Raw genomic sequence first — 15,607 nt, 5'->3', positions numbered from 1 at the left:
AAGTTCTAAAAACCTTCACTGGTTGAAAACACATTCACACCATGCAATTTATCAGTGAACTGTTGAAATTTATCAAGTCAAACATAGATGAGTGCATTGAAATACAGTGGTATTTTAAATAATTTCTAACATCAAAGTGTGAATATTAATAAAACTAAAAATATTTCATGTAATTAGCCATCTTTTTTTCTTATCTTACAAAATCTCACTGTCTTTGGTTGTCATTTATTTATATGGCATGTGCATGATGTGTTTTTATTTGGCCATTGAGACAAATGTCTAGGTCTAGAGGCATGGATTATATGAGTATAATCATACTTCTCACTCTCTCTCTTACTGTATACAGTATTATACATGAGTGTTGTATAAATAAATGGGTTCTAGACTTTTCTGAACAATATCTGCTCGGCTTAGTTATAGAAAATACATGTCACACAACTGCGCTACAATATACATTTGGTGATGGATAGAGTCTGTAATGCCTGTACATCATTCTACATTGTCAACCTACTGTGGAAAACTGGTAGACCACCATGGTAGACCAAAGATGATCTATCTTTGCAGCATGGACTGGAGACAGCAACATCTTTATGCGGTAATGATAATACTCATTAAAGTTACTATGTTAAGAAGGGGAGGGCAGAGATGAAGGGGACATCCTGTGGAGCTGACCAAGCCCCCGAAAGACCTGGAACAATGTGCCAGTTAATGAGGCATGGGAAGCCTCCAATCCACTGGGGACCGGCATTCCAGTTTACAGATGAGAACACAGAGTCTCCTGCCACCGATGCCCACATATACCCGTGTTGGTGGTGTAGCCCTGGGTGACATTATCTCATCTTCTCCTGGCTTGTGTATTGAAGCAAATCATAAAGAAGAAAAAAGGGATCAGAGCAGTGCTGCTGACTTACGTCTGTGGCTAGCATTTACTAAGCGTGCCTGCAGTAAAATTGCTTCCCTCTGGGATACAGAAATTCTGTTTGCTTTGCCTTTACTGGTGTTACTTCCTCTTATCTTTTGTTCCACCAGAGACCAAAGCAGTCTTTCCAAAAACATAAACCCCTGGGGCAATACACACTCCCTCCCTCCAGCTACTTTATAAATTAAAGTGGCAACTAGTCTTTGCATCTCCAGCCTTGGCACCTTCTATTCTCACTCAACAAGCTGTAGTGTGGTTGTAGGAGATGACCAAACCTCTAAGTTGTGATTTTGTGAAGACGAGTTACCTGTGCAGATTCTTTTAAAGTTGGGATTTTCCAGAAGGTGTCCTGGTAGGCGACACTGGAACCGATGTTGCCAGAACTCAGGGAACCAGGGATTCCTCGTATTAGTGTCCAGCTTTAGTTTCAGGAAATAATCGTCAAATGACCTGACCTCTGGAGACTGCAGCTTTATCGTGATTCCCCCATTGGCTTCCACCTCATAGCCTTCAATGACTTCATCTCTGTCTGCCCATCCATCACTAAAAAAAAAAAAAAAAAAAAAAAAATCAGGAGTCAGGGTGGGGAGAGAGAAAGATAAACATTTCACAAATAGAGCTCAGGGCTGTGCATGGATGAAACAATTCAGCAAGACCAAAGTCTACACTAAGCCAGCATTGCTACCCATCAATGACTTTTTTTGGTAGAGTAAAATGTTGTGAAATAATAATAATCCTGTTAGACTTTCACAGTCGTGAAAGTGATGATGAAGATGACGATAGTAACAATTATAAGAACTAACATTGATTGAGCATTTACTAGCCATTAGATTCTGTGCTACTCACTTTTTACTGAATTAGAAGATGTTCTGGGATCTATGTGAAACTGAGGTATGGATCCAGGCAGTCTGGCTCTGAAGCCAGTGCTTTTTATGACTAGACCACAAATCCGATCGGTTCTCATCCAGATAAGAAAAAATGAGGCTCAGGTACTCAGGGCTTTCACAATTAGAGCTCAGCAAGGTTTCAAGGTTGCAATCAAGACTATTATACAAGCTGCATTGCATGAGGTAGAACATTGATTTAGCTCAGAAACATGACAACCACAGATTTTGCTCCCAGGCATTGTTCAAATTTGCATTCCTTAGTAATGACCAGATGCTTTTCCCCCTTCTAATGCTATTTCAAAGTAACAGCAATAAAAGAAAACAATCTCAGTCCCTAAAATAAAATAGTCCTTCTGTTCACTAAATGCGTGTTCACTGATATTTTATTCAGTGGATTTGAATTTATATTATTTGGTCACCTTCTAGAACATTCACATCTGTCATGAATGATGTAGTTCCAATTTAACTCAAGTGTACATATAAGCCAGGCCAACCTGCACATGAATGGTTGTGATCCCTACCCAAGAGGGTATCAAAGAAAACTGCACTGAACAGAATTTAAAAGGCAAAGAAGACTTTATTCAAGACTATTCCAAGAGGCCAAAGATTCTGAACTCAATCTTCTAGAACAAAAGGTGGGAGGGTCTTTAAGTGCTGGGAGGAGACAGTAAGAATGTTGAGGGGGGCTTGGTCAACATCTGTGTTTGGCAAGTGCCCCTTATCTAAGTTAGGCTCCTTCCTTCCCACAGAAACTGGGCATAGAGGTTAGCTATCATTTTTGGTGATTCCATTTTATAGGGATGGCTCTCAGTTCCCTGAGAAAGAAATTTTTCTGTTTTAGAACTTGCAAAAGGCTGGAAGAAAATTCAGATCTCAAAGCGACAAAGAAATAATTTACAGTTGCAGGTTTTTGAACATAAATTCTCTAAGAGAAAGAAAATGAATCCTCACTCCCTCCCTTCCTTCTTTCCTTCCTTCCTTCCTTCTTTCATTCTTTCCTTCCTTCCTTCCTTCATTCCTTCCTTCCTAGCTTCCATCTTTTCTTCCTTCAAAATAACACCCACTATGTGCGAGGAGCTCTGCTATGCTCAGAATTCTATTGAGAATGAGGCATGCTGCCCTTTGCCCCTACTGTTACAGCTTATGGGGAAAACAAACACTAAACAAGAATCAAAAAAGCTATGAAGGGGAAGGAGAAGTGACCAGTACTACAGGGAGAAGGGCCTGGGGGCCTAACTTAGTCTGGCATGTATTTGGTACGTGAGTGTGGATGAGTGAGGGTGATTAGAAATAGCTTCGCGCCCATTGTCCTTTACAAGATTACAAAGGGTCTTAATATCTGAGAGGGAGGGATAGTTATTTTTTACGAACCATGGGTATGGACTTGGGGGGGGATGCTGGGGGAGGGAGATACTGGGTGGAGGGGAGTAAAGGGGAAAAAATTGGAACTACTGTAACAGCATAATCAATAAAATATACTTAAAAAAAAAAAAACTATTTTCATTACTGCCAATGAAAAAAAAAAAAAAAAAAAAAGAAACTAGTGTTTGATCTGAGACTCAAAGGATTCGTCAGGTGAGGAGTGCGGGGAGGGACTGGTATACACGGTTCTCGGTAGGCTATCTAACACACAGGAAAGAGCACATCTCATTTAGAAGGCAGTGAAGCTAAGGCAAAGAGAACAGCTGCAGGCGATGGGGATGCGGGCATAAATCCCAACCTGGGAACTGTTAGCCAAAGGGCGACAGGAAGTCCTCAAAGTGCTGTAAACCCATATTAATGAAGCCATTCAGCACTGCTCCCTGGTCACAAATGACTTGAGCATTTTTCTGGCAAGTGCCTCTCTGATCACCATCACTGACTATGGATGGACTGTCACATTGATCAAAGAAAGAAAAAGGCAAACTCATTTATCTTTCTGTATGCTCAGTCTGCTTAGAAAAGCTGGAACTACTTTAATTATTTAGATTTATTCACACTCAAATCATAACTACAGTGATAGCAATTTGAAGACCTGAGCTACAGTTCATGTCATGATGAAAAGAAGGGTAAAAATAAAACCAGTTAAGCTTTCAAGAAATTTTCCCCGAGAGTATATATTTAAAATCAAAATGACTTCTAACTTGAAGAAAAGAATTACTTTTTGACATGAAGTTTAGGCTTGAAATGTGTTTCTCCCCAGGGTTTAATATTATGTGAGGTGTGTGTGTGTGTGTGTGTGTGTGTGTGTGTGTGTGTGTGTGCGTGTGTGTAGTCTGAACAGGAAACCCATGATTTTTTAAAGTAAAATGAGCCTTATAAAATTTTTTTTTGCATTTCTTTTTAAAAACATTCTCAGTTTATAAAAGCAAGTATCGTATGTCAGTTCTGGAAACAGAGAAAGTATGACTTCCTGCCTTTTCCTCACCCACACAGAGAAGCATACCATAAGAGCAAACCTTCCCCTATGAATATATATATAGATATAGAAGTCATATGATTTAGTGGAGTGGAGCCCTAAACCCCTTTGCCCTCGGTCAAAGCCCCCCTCACTGTAGGTGACCCCTTTCCTAAAATTAGAGTTGGTGTTAAATCTAAGAGTTGACAAAATCAAGGAGAACCAGATATGATAGAGAAACTATTCAATTAGGATTAACTGGTGAATCTTTGGAAGTGTTAGTTGCTCAAGTTTTGTGTGAGATCTTTACTCTATCACAGGTAAAGTGTTAGGAAATGCTAACAAATAAAAAGTCACTGGAAAACATCCATTAAGCAACTCCTGGATTTTATATATTTCAGTTATTTTGTCTCTCAAGCACTTCTGATATTCTCTTTGTTTAGTTGTCCTGCAATTTTTTACCAGGATTTTGTGTGTGTGTGAATGCCCTGCAAAGCCTACTTGAAAAGAGAGAGCCAGCAGCTTGCCGGATACCTGGTGTAGGCTTTACTATTGCTGCTGATGGTGACAGTGGTTGTAGACCGCACTTGACCAGAGATGACCCGCAGGCACCTGCTCACCCCAAGTGTGTGAGGTGAGTCCTGCCGTGCGGGGGCCTGACCGGCCTTGGGCAGTGCTGAGCTCTGTATGAGGCATATGCGTGGCCTCTTGCAGCGTCTGCTGCTCCATCTGGTTCCCCATTATGAGTTCCTTTTCCTTTCTGGGGTCTGGAAATAAAACTGCACAATGTGGATGAACAGGGTGAACAGTGATCAGAAAGCCGCATGTCCTAAGTGTTCCTCACAAAATTTACAGGAATCTTTATTTCCTGCCCCCCACAATGCTTATATGGAACAATTTCTTCATGAGGCTGTTTCCTTCCCACAAAGTCACTGCTCTGGGACCTGTGAAATGTCACAGCCTAAACATGAATAATAATATTTCTCCTACTTAATAAATTTTATATTAGCAACAGGAAATATTTATTTTCTAATTCTACCAATTATAGCTTGACAGAAGATGCATGAGTGTTACTTTTGTATCATATCAATTAAAGTAATAAGCAAATCAACAGTAAAAAAAGAAATACAACAGCATTCATTTAAAAATTGTTCAAAAACATTTTTAAAAACATATCTGCATGCAATTAAAATAATTACAATCTAGAAACTAAAGCAATTTCATTTGTATTATGAATTCAAGTAATTGTGTTTACCTAATAATAAAACTATAATTCTTTTAAAGTATTCTAGTGATTACCATATAACTAGGAAAGAAGAAAAGCATAATAAAAACAATATTTTCAAAAACATTTAATCAAGCACAAAATTCTATAAATCATAATGTTAATTATATTTGCAAAAGGTGAAGAAATGTAGCATAATGTAATTTAAAATTAAGCAATGTCAATTGTGTGAAATTTTATGGAGGGAATGGCAGCTTTTTCAATAATAACTCAGACTGGCTTTATTCATTCGGCACCGATTCACTAAGAGTCTTGGACGAGTGAGGCATTTTGCTTACTGCTGTGGATACATTGCTAACAAGTGTAGGCAAGGCCCCTGTCCCCAAAGCAATTACAGAGGTGAGGAGGTCTGGCCACTGAATACACGATAAGCACAGAGAGTTGCAAAGACTAAGAGGTAAGGAAGACAGGCTACAGAAGCACAGAGAGGGGGCCACTGGTCATGTCAAAGGAGATTCTCTCCAAGGAGAAGTGACAGCAAAGATGAGGCTTGAAGGATGAGCTGCGGTTATCTACGTAAAGAGGGAGTAGAAAGAGGGACCAGCTAAAAAAGGGGCAAAACTCTCAAATCACAGCGAGGCACACCCTTTAACTTGCAGTGAGCAGGGTACTGAATACTAGGACAAGCACAGGCGAGATCGAGACCCCTAACATCCTTGTTAAGGGTTTGGGATTTTATTTTCATGCTGGTGATAGACTACTCAAATTTTAAGCAGGGATAGGATATAATTAGATTTGTTTGTTTTAGAAAGATTATTCTAAAAACATTCCTAGAGTGTACTTGTGAAAGTCCATTAGTTTCATAATTCTCAGGTAAAAACTGTGGAAACACACACAGATGTGTTTGCACACACATGCACACATATGCACACATGCACAGACTAATTACATCGTAATATGAAGGCACAGTGGAAGTGCTGATGAACCAGGAACTGGGGCAGTCATCACAAGTACTTTATATCTAATTTTAAGACCAGTTGCTGCCATTCCACCATGAATATAGAACTGGTACAAAATGTAGACCTTTTTACTTAATTATCTAGAACAGGCACTTTGAAGTCACTCAGCCCATTGAAAAGCAGAGAGAGGATGAGGGGTTATCTTCACCTTTGCACCATATTTTTAGAGTTAACATTCAAACAGAGTTTTGCTTCTACCCCTATGATGTTTCTGTAGAAAAGTAACCAAGGTGGAGGAGGGAAAGGGAAGGTGTCAAGGCAAAAGAGAAAAAATTATCAAGGAGCTGAAACTCCAGGTAAAGGAGATCAAGGTGAGATCATTTATTGTTATTTTCTTATCTGCCCCTCACCCCTACCTCCCAATCCACCTTTGGCATCCTGAGCCTACAATCATCTGCCACCTGTTACTCTTCTCTCTGAGCAGAAATGTAAGGCAACAGTATATACTAAAACACATTGCACACAACCTTGCAAATGTGAAGGCAGTTTCCTAAATCTTCTACAGAGCATTTTTCATATATGAATGACAATTGCAAGTCAGTGTGATAGAAGGGTGGGCCGATGAGGGGAATTACTTGTGGGCAAATTTAATAGCTCCTTCTTCTCTGCAGGGGATACATTTCAAGACCCACAGTGAAGGCCTGAAACCAAGGACAGTACCAAACCCTATACACACAGTGCTATGTTTTGTTTTGTTTTTGCCACACATATATACCTATGATAAAGTTTAGTTTATAAATTTGGCACAGTAAGAGAGCAACAACAATTACTACTAATAAAATAAAACAATTAAGGGAATAAAATAAAAGTTGCTTGAACACAAGAACTATGATACCAGAGCAGTTGATCTGATAATCAAAATGGCTATGAAGTGATCAACATTTGGGTAGCATATGCAGCATGAACAAAGGAGCAATTTGCATTCTGAGTGGGACAGAGAGGGACAGTGCAAGATTTCATCATGCTATTCAAAGCTTATGAATTGTTTATTTAAAGTTTTCCATTTAATATTTTCAGACTGCATGGACTGGGTAATGGAAACCAGGGAAAGTGAAAACACGGTGAAGGACCAACTAACTACTCAAGGTCTTTGTCTTCCTTCAAATTCTACTACAAGATACTATCCTGTTTTGTCTTTCATTCAACTAATCCTATAATACAATATGAAGTAAGACCCAGCAATTCTACTTCTGGGAATATATCCAGAGAATCCCAAAACACCAATTCAAAAGAATATATGCACCCCTAGTTTCCTAGCAGTTTTATTTATTAATACAATAGTCAAGATATGGAAACAGCCTAAGTACCCATCAGTAGATGAGTGAATTAAAAAAATGTGATACATTTACTCAATGGAATACTATACAGCAGTAAAAAATAAAAGTTCTTACTTTTTACAACAACATGGATGGAACTGGAGGCTATTGTGCTAAGTGAAATAAGTCAGTCAATGAAGGACAACTACCATATGATCTCACTTATAACTGGAATCTAATGAACAAAATAAACTAACACACAAAATAGAATCAGAGGCACAGAAACATGGGGCAAACTGACAGCTACAGAAGGGGAGGTAGGGACTGCTTGAAAGAAGGTGAAGGGATTAGAAAAGAACATATATGAATGGCCCATGGACGTGGACAAGAGTTTAGGGATTGACTATGTGGGCTGGGTAGAGGGGGGCAAAGGGGGAAAAATTGGGACAAATGTAATAGCATAAACAATAAAGAATGTTTAACTTTCAAAAGATAATTTTTTTAATATAAATAAATAAAAGACAAAAAGGAATTGGTTCAACCTCTAAGTCTCAGTTTCTTTGCCTATAAAATGTGGCTGGAAGTGGTATAAATCTCTTAGAGTTGTGTGAGAATTAAATAAAAGAATCCATGTAAAAAACTTAGCACAATATCTAGCACATGATTAAGTCTTACTAGATGTTAAATGTGCTTTATCCTCAATCACCTCATGATCCATCCAATGAACTGAGCTATATATATATTTGGGAAAGACCTCTCTACAAAAATGTTACTTTGTGGTTCAGTGATTGGTGCCAGCTCATGAACTATTTGTTACCAGTAAATGAGATGGTAAGTATACAGAGACTTAGAATAAGCATTTAGGAAAATCTATAACAGGTAGACTTTGTTGTAAAATCTAAGAACATGACTGGTAAACTCATGTCATTAAATAGGGTATAAGCACTTAGTTTTTTAATTCAGATGGTGAATTGTCTGTGGCTAAAAGCTGTGTGTATGTCAAATGCAGTAGACTGTCACAGTGTGTGGTATTTTAAGGTTACTTTGCCAAGTATAATCCAAAAGTTATTTTTATAGAATATTTTACAATTGCTTTAAATTTTAATAAAGCCTATTTTATAACTTGGCATAAGATTATCTTCTAAATCAGAAAAGGAAAATTTTCATTATTTAATTCAAATTATATATGGCCATATATAACTCCAGACCTTTTAATTTTTTTACAAGAAAAAAACCAATATGTTGAATGCGGCAACAGTAGTATTCAAATGTGTAAATGAAAGTAATTTCATAGAAATGAGGGCAATGAAATTTACCTAAAATATATCAGCTCATGTACTGAATTTGGTATTTACCCTTAACTGATGGTAAAATGCTAAAGATCATAATTTGTTATTTGCAGAGTCATTTTAGCTGGTGAATTCATAAAATTATCAAAATTTATTAATTGTTTATACAAAGAATAAAGGATTAAGTTTAAATAATTTAAATAAACATTCTTTGAAAGAAACTTATTGAATTAAAAAGCTGGTAGAAGCATATGTTCAATATTCTACATATAGATGCTAGAGTTTCATGAGTTTTACATGAAGTGGCATTTTGGGTTTCTAAGGCTCAAATAAATACACATGGAGTTGCCAAGACAGTAGTGAATGACTGCATCAGAGATCCTATCTTAGACATGTTCAGTGACTGGTGAAGAAGGCAGGTCAAGTACTACTTTCTGGTGCCATCCAAAACTGGCTAATAATATGGTACACCAACTCATTGAATACGTTAGTCTGTCAGAGCATTCTTTCATTGTAACTTGATAAATGTGTGGATATTGCTTATGTGGTACTTCTAGTAGTATAAGTGCAATTTGAAAATGATGAAGGTTTGAATGAACAAATCTCTTCTCTAATTTATATATTTTAGCTTCATTGATGAGGAACGTAATTAGCTCTAAATTTTAAAAAATTATGGAGGATTGTGCCAACAAATGTAGTTGAGAGTTTGTATAAGGCTATGTTCTGTTGCAACTGCCAACATCAGGAAAATGTTATGGAATAGTTACCTAAGTTAAGCAGCTTGTGAAAGAATGTAAATCAATATGAGACTTCCTTTATTGAGAATGTCTTCATTTAAAAAGTCAGCTGAAGTTAACAGTGCTCAGTGACAGCATACAAAATTTGAACTATGTAAGAAACAACATACAGGAGGTGGCATTCATTGGTTCATCAGAGATGATGGTTAGCATTTTTTCAGAATTCTGTGCTCAGTAAGTTCACATTGATAGATTGAAATTAGCCATGATAGGATATATACTTGAAAGAAATCAGCAAATCTACAAATTAGGCCTTCTTTTTAATTTTTCTTCCCTCCACACAACCAGTTATTAATACGGAGCCTGACCACAAACAGCTTCTACTGGTATTGAGGGTAAAGGTTATGTCAAGGGTGTTGTACTACAGACCAAGCTCTCAGTTTACTCAGGGTAGGTTAGCAGTTTGGTCCCAACATTAAAACATATCAACAGGAAAGGCTGACTTGTTCTTTTGACTGATAAATTTGATATATTTAATGATCTTTATATTTTCATTAAAAAAAAAATTCTTTTTTTCTTCAAATAGAAACTGTATGAAAGGGCAAAATTAAAAGTTATAAACTCTAAAAAACAAGTTTTTAAGGAGACAGTTATATCACAATTTTAATTAAAAATAATCGTTAATGAGTTAAACAAGATCTTGGTATTATCATCTGCAAAGTGTTGTCAGCAAACACTTGATGTATTTGATTGCTTTAACTCCTCAAGCTGCCATAAGAAAATACTGTAGACTGGTGGCTTTAATAACAGAAACTCATTTTCTCACAGTTCGAGAGAATGCCCAAGATCAGGGTTCCACCTGATCGTTTTTGGTGAGTGCTCTCTTCCCGGCTTGCAGACTATGTCCTTACATGATCTTTCCTTGGGATGTGTGTGTGTGCGTGTTTGTGTGTGTGCATGCACACACACACACACGCACACACAACCACACGCACCCAAGGGGGTGGGGGGAAGAGAGAGAACAAACTCCCTTGCTTTTTTTCTTATAAGGACACTAATCCTAGTGGATCAGGATCCCACCCTTATGACTTTATTTAACCTTAATTATTTTATCTAAAGGCCTTATTGCCAAACAGCACACTGAGGGTTAGAACTTCAATATGTGCATTTAGGGGTGGAGGGCACAATTCACTCCATAGCAGATGAAATGTCATTAAATTTATTATTTGCTTTAAAAATTCTCATTTAAGAAATCAATGTATCCAGAATTCATTTATTTCATCAAAAATAATTTAAATTGAACTAAAATCTCATGGGATAAATTATTGGAACTGGTTACTGATAAAATATTGAAGATGACTTTTGAAAATACAGGATCACTTGCTTTACTTGGGGTCAGAAATTAAAGACCCCATGCTTTTGAAATAGTCATAAAATTTCTGTTTTCATTTTCATCAACAGACTTCTGTGAGACTGGTTATTCTATGAGGAATGTTATAAAAACAAAATAACAAAGCAGTTTACACATGTATAACCTTATGCAAATATCATAGTTAATTCAACCTAGATTAGAAAATTTTATAAACTCATTTAGCATGGTACAATATGTAAATAAATATTCATATGCATGGTGTTTATTCAAAGTGTGCATACAGGCATTTAACATAGGGAATGCCTACTTTACTGATAACTTTTTATTTACAATTATAGAACATTTAAAATTTATGCATATAATAGAGATTTTCTCTACCAATCACCTAGACACACACTTTCAATAAACAATTAATACAGTGTTTGTAATTATTTTATCCTTCATTTTATTTGTATTATTTTTACTGAAATTAGATTCCATGTTGACTCTAGTAATACAAATTTGGGCTTGTATTTTGCATATCCTTATGCTATATTTGATTTCTTAGTAATTTATCTTTATTGCATTTTACCAAAACATGTACAACTCCACACTAGATTGGAAAAAAAAATTTTTTTTAAGGAAAAAAAAGAAAAGAGCAAGGTCAAATAGCACTGTTCTAGAAGACTGCTCTAGTCTTTGTGAGTTGGAACTTATTCAGGTACAGACAATGCCACTACAACAGTTCAAAAAGTATCCTTCAGAAATCCCGTGTTAATGCTCATGCTAAATGAAGCCATGGCCAGCAAGTAGAAACTTTCATTTTCCTGGAAGGCTCTGGTAGCTTCGTTCCTTAGTGTGAAATTTTACAGATCTAAATTATTATTCTTTGCACTTCATTTTAAATGCCTGGCTGTTTTTTTGTTGTTGAACCTTTCTTTTTCGGGTCCCTATGCCATCCAAAGGAAAGGCTGCATTATACCAGAAAATTGTTAAGAACCAACTGAAGAGAGGCAAGAGACCCATTAGAAAAAGAATGCAATAAAGAGCCGGAGTGATTCTGATTAAAGCATAAATCAGATCCTGGTGCTCCTCTGCTTAAAACCCACCAGTGTGTTTCCAACTCACCCAAAGCCTTTCAGTGAGCTTTAAAGGTCCTACACGCTCCGATCCCCATTGCTTTTCTCATCCCTCCCCTCCTGCCCTTTGCTCTGCTCTGCTCCAGCCACAGTGGACAGCCTGCTGTTCCTTGGGTGAGCCAGGGAGAGCCCGGCCTTAGGATCTTTGCACCGGCTCGGCTACTCTCTATGCCTGCAATTCCGGCATTATCTTCACTTGGATATTTACATAGCTCATTTTTTTTACTTTCTTCATGTCTGTTGAAATATCCCATTTTCTGGAGGGGTTTTCCTGTATAAAATCGTGTCCCTTCTCTCTAGTCCTCTTCTCTCCTTTTTTTTTTTTCCTTAAAACTTATCACTATTTGACATTCCATATAAATATATTTACTGTATCTTTCTAGTAAAATGAAAGTTCCACTTAAGCAGAGGTTCTAATCTTTTTTGCTCACTTATACAATCCCAGGATTTAAAATAGTTCTTATCTTATAGTTAAGAGCTCATTATAAAGTTGTTAGATGAATTAATGAATAATAGATTAAGAAACTGAACTAATTTATGTTCAGAAATTCATACAGTATACTATAATCAGTGCATGCAGGAGGTGGTTCATGTCAGCTGGGAAGAGCCCACTGTTAACATCTTTTCACAGCTCTGCACCGTCACCACGTGTTGCTGGGTTGGAAACGGCCATAATGGGAGTGCTTACTTTGAGGGCGCATCAGATTCCATAACAAAGCACCACAATCTGGATGGCTTAAAACAACAGAAATGTATTCTCTCATTGCTCTGAAGGCTGAGTCTGAAATCAGTTGGCCAGCAGGACAGTGCTGTCACTGTGACTCTGGGGAGGATCCCTGGCTTCTCTGAGCTTTTGGTGGTGGCCATCAGTCCATGGCACTCCATAGCTTACAGCTGCATCAGTCCAATCCTTGCGTCTGTTGTCACATGGTGTTCCCCTGTGTGTGTGTCAGTGCCTGTGTCTCCTCCACTTACCAGGACATCAGTTACATTGGATTAAAGGCCTGCCCTACTCCAGGCTAACTTTATTTTAACAATTGCACTTACAACAATTCCATTTCCAAATAAGGCCACAATGAGCAAACACTACAGATCAGGCTTTATTAATCTGTTTGTTTCATTTCTTTTTCAGTCAGTTGTTAAACATATAACAGCATCATACTAGCTACAAAGTGCTGTAACATTTTCTCTGAAATTAGAGATTACTTGTGAATTTCTGAAATGTTAGACGAGCTAAAGGTGATTTAAATGATTTTTGTTTAGTCTAAAATATCTATAATAAAAATTAAGAGCTGTTATTTAAAAAATAAATGGTTATTCTTTCTGAAAGATACTGTTACAGGGTTTATACATTTGTATCACTTTACTTTTTTTTTCTCAAGAACAGATAATTTCATAAGAAGTATCAACACCTATAGAACATTGCCAAAAAACTAACAACAAAACTCATAGCCTAACAAATACTATTAATTTAAAAAAAACATATTTATAGTTTATTCTGCAATTATTTGAATTTTCGAACAATAATTCAAAGCTTTTGCATTAGAGACAGATGTACTTATATGTATGCTTTAAGAGTCTTAGCTTTGAGTCTTCATGATAAAATGGTAAAAGCATATTTGTGACTTATTAAATTCTTCTAATAATGTAAGGAAATGAATAGAAAAATACCACATATCTCTATGATACTTTGATTTTACATTTTATGTAATTAATCTAGAGTACATTTTTTAACCATGAAATATTTTTATTGTATTTTCTCCATATCTAGATCCTCCAACATTAGCTGATTCTAATTTTTGCATTCCTTCATTTAATAAATATCCACCGATACCCTACTTAGGGCCAAGCACTGTCAGGTTCTGAGAATATATTAATAAATAAGACCAGAAATGTTCCTACTCTCATTTAAATTCATAAGTTGAGTTTCCACTTCCAGCCAAGACAGAGTAACAAGTACCAAATTACTCTTCTGTGTGAATCTCCTAAAACACTGGACAAAACATAGAAAACAATGGCTCTCAAGACACTTTACCTCAGGCAATGAAGGACAGTGCTCTCTGTCAAGTGAGCCCTAAAGTTTTTTGAGCTTACTGTCTGGATGTTTTCAAATCATGGCACCACAGTGGGGAGAGGAGTGGGAAGAAATGACTCAGGCCCAGTGCAGTGGATTCATTGAGTCAAGTGGATAAAGCTGGGAGTCAGAGGAAACCAAGATTGGCCAGGGTTCACAAGGCAAAATACTGAGTGAAGGGAGCTTCAAAGAGTAAACAGTCTACAGTGCTTCTTCCCTAAAGTTGAATATTACACAGCTCATGCTGGGGAAACAACCAACCAAAAGAATATGAGGGAATAGTGCCTGGAAAGCAAAGAGAGTTGAGAATAGTAACTATTTCCAAAAGCTAGAACAGAAAAGCTGAGGTCTCCCAAAGAACTGGCTAAAGTCCTGAGAAGGGTCTTGTCCCAGTAGTCAGGAAAATTAGCACTAGACTTAATGTGACTTTGGTCTTCTCTAACAGAGCTAAAAGCAAGATGCAAAAGGACCAAGTTATTTCTAAGTAACTTCACCTCCTTCAAGAACTAGCTCAAGAATATTTTTAGAAATCTAAAATATCCAATATTCATCAAGGTAAAACGCACAATTTCTGGTATCCAGTAAATATTACCAGGCATATAAATTCATATGTAGAGTGAGGGAGGAAAAGAGATATTGAAGTGGCAAATAATAAAAGATTATCACATGGTAATGCAGATTAGTTAGAAGATTTATCAAAGAATAATGTGATATCATTAAACTGGAGCATATTTTATATCAGGTGGCCAGGGAGAGCACTGGACAGTCAGGGAAACATCTCTGAAAAGATGGCGCTTAATCTGAGACCTGAGCTGTGTAAAGATATGAACCACGTGGACATCAGAGGGAAGGAGACTTTAGGCAGCTCATACAAAGGCCCTAAGGTAAGAAGAAGCAACCACAGAAATGTAAGCTCAGAATTTTTTTTTTCCCTATTGCTCCCCCCACCCTGCCCCCCTATTCTTCCACAGTCACTATGGACCCCGTTGTCCGTGTCCATGAGTCATTTATACACGTTCTTTGACTAGACCCTTCCCCTACTTATCCCCTTTCTCTCCTTCCCCTCTCCCCCCCCCCGTCACTGTTAGTCTGCTCCTTGTTTACATGTCTCTGGTTCAGTTTTGCTCATTTGTTTGTGTTGTGGCTGAACATTACCCACTTGCCTCAGAAATGTAGGCTCAGAATCTTTATTTACATTTATCAGAATAGAAAGAAATAGTTGAATAGATAGTTTTCTGGTTTTCAGCTGTCTACCATATGTTTTATATTCTCTAACATACCTTAAATTTTTGTGTTTTCAGTTTCTAAAGTGTTTTTTTAGAAAAAAAATATGT

The 15,607-nt window shown here is 37.1% G+C and overlaps 1 protein-coding gene and 1 pseudogene across 1 annotated transcript in view; one reads left to right on the top strand and one right to left on the bottom strand.

Annotated features, from left to right (window-relative positions):
• Positions 1-15,607, bottom strand: part of GRM1 (glutamate metabotropic receptor 1) — a 348,454-nt gene that overhangs the window by 88,110 nt on the left and 244,737 nt on the right. Inside the window, exon 3 of the mRNA XM_090280685.1 lies at positions 1,227-1,462. Coding sequence (XP_090136811.1) covers positions 1,227-1,462 — 236 coding nt within the window. The remainder of the gene's footprint in view (positions 1-1,226; positions 1,463-15,607) is intronic.
• Positions 15,062-15,607, top strand: part of LOC150007898 (isoamyl acetate-hydrolyzing esterase 1 homolog pseudogene) — a 116,661-nt pseudogene continuing 116,115 nt past the window's right edge.

The sequence above is a fragment of the Furipterus horrens genome, unplaced genomic scaffold, assembly GCF_987537825.1.
Source record: "Furipterus horrens unplaced genomic scaffold, mFurHor1.1.pri manual_scaffold_6, whole genome shotgun sequence".
Taxonomy (NCBI): domain Eukaryota; kingdom Metazoa; phylum Chordata; class Mammalia; order Chiroptera; family Furipteridae; genus Furipterus; species Furipterus horrens.
The sequence above is the reverse complement of the archived record's forward strand: the minus strand, read 5'-3'. Positions and strand labels throughout refer to the sequence as shown.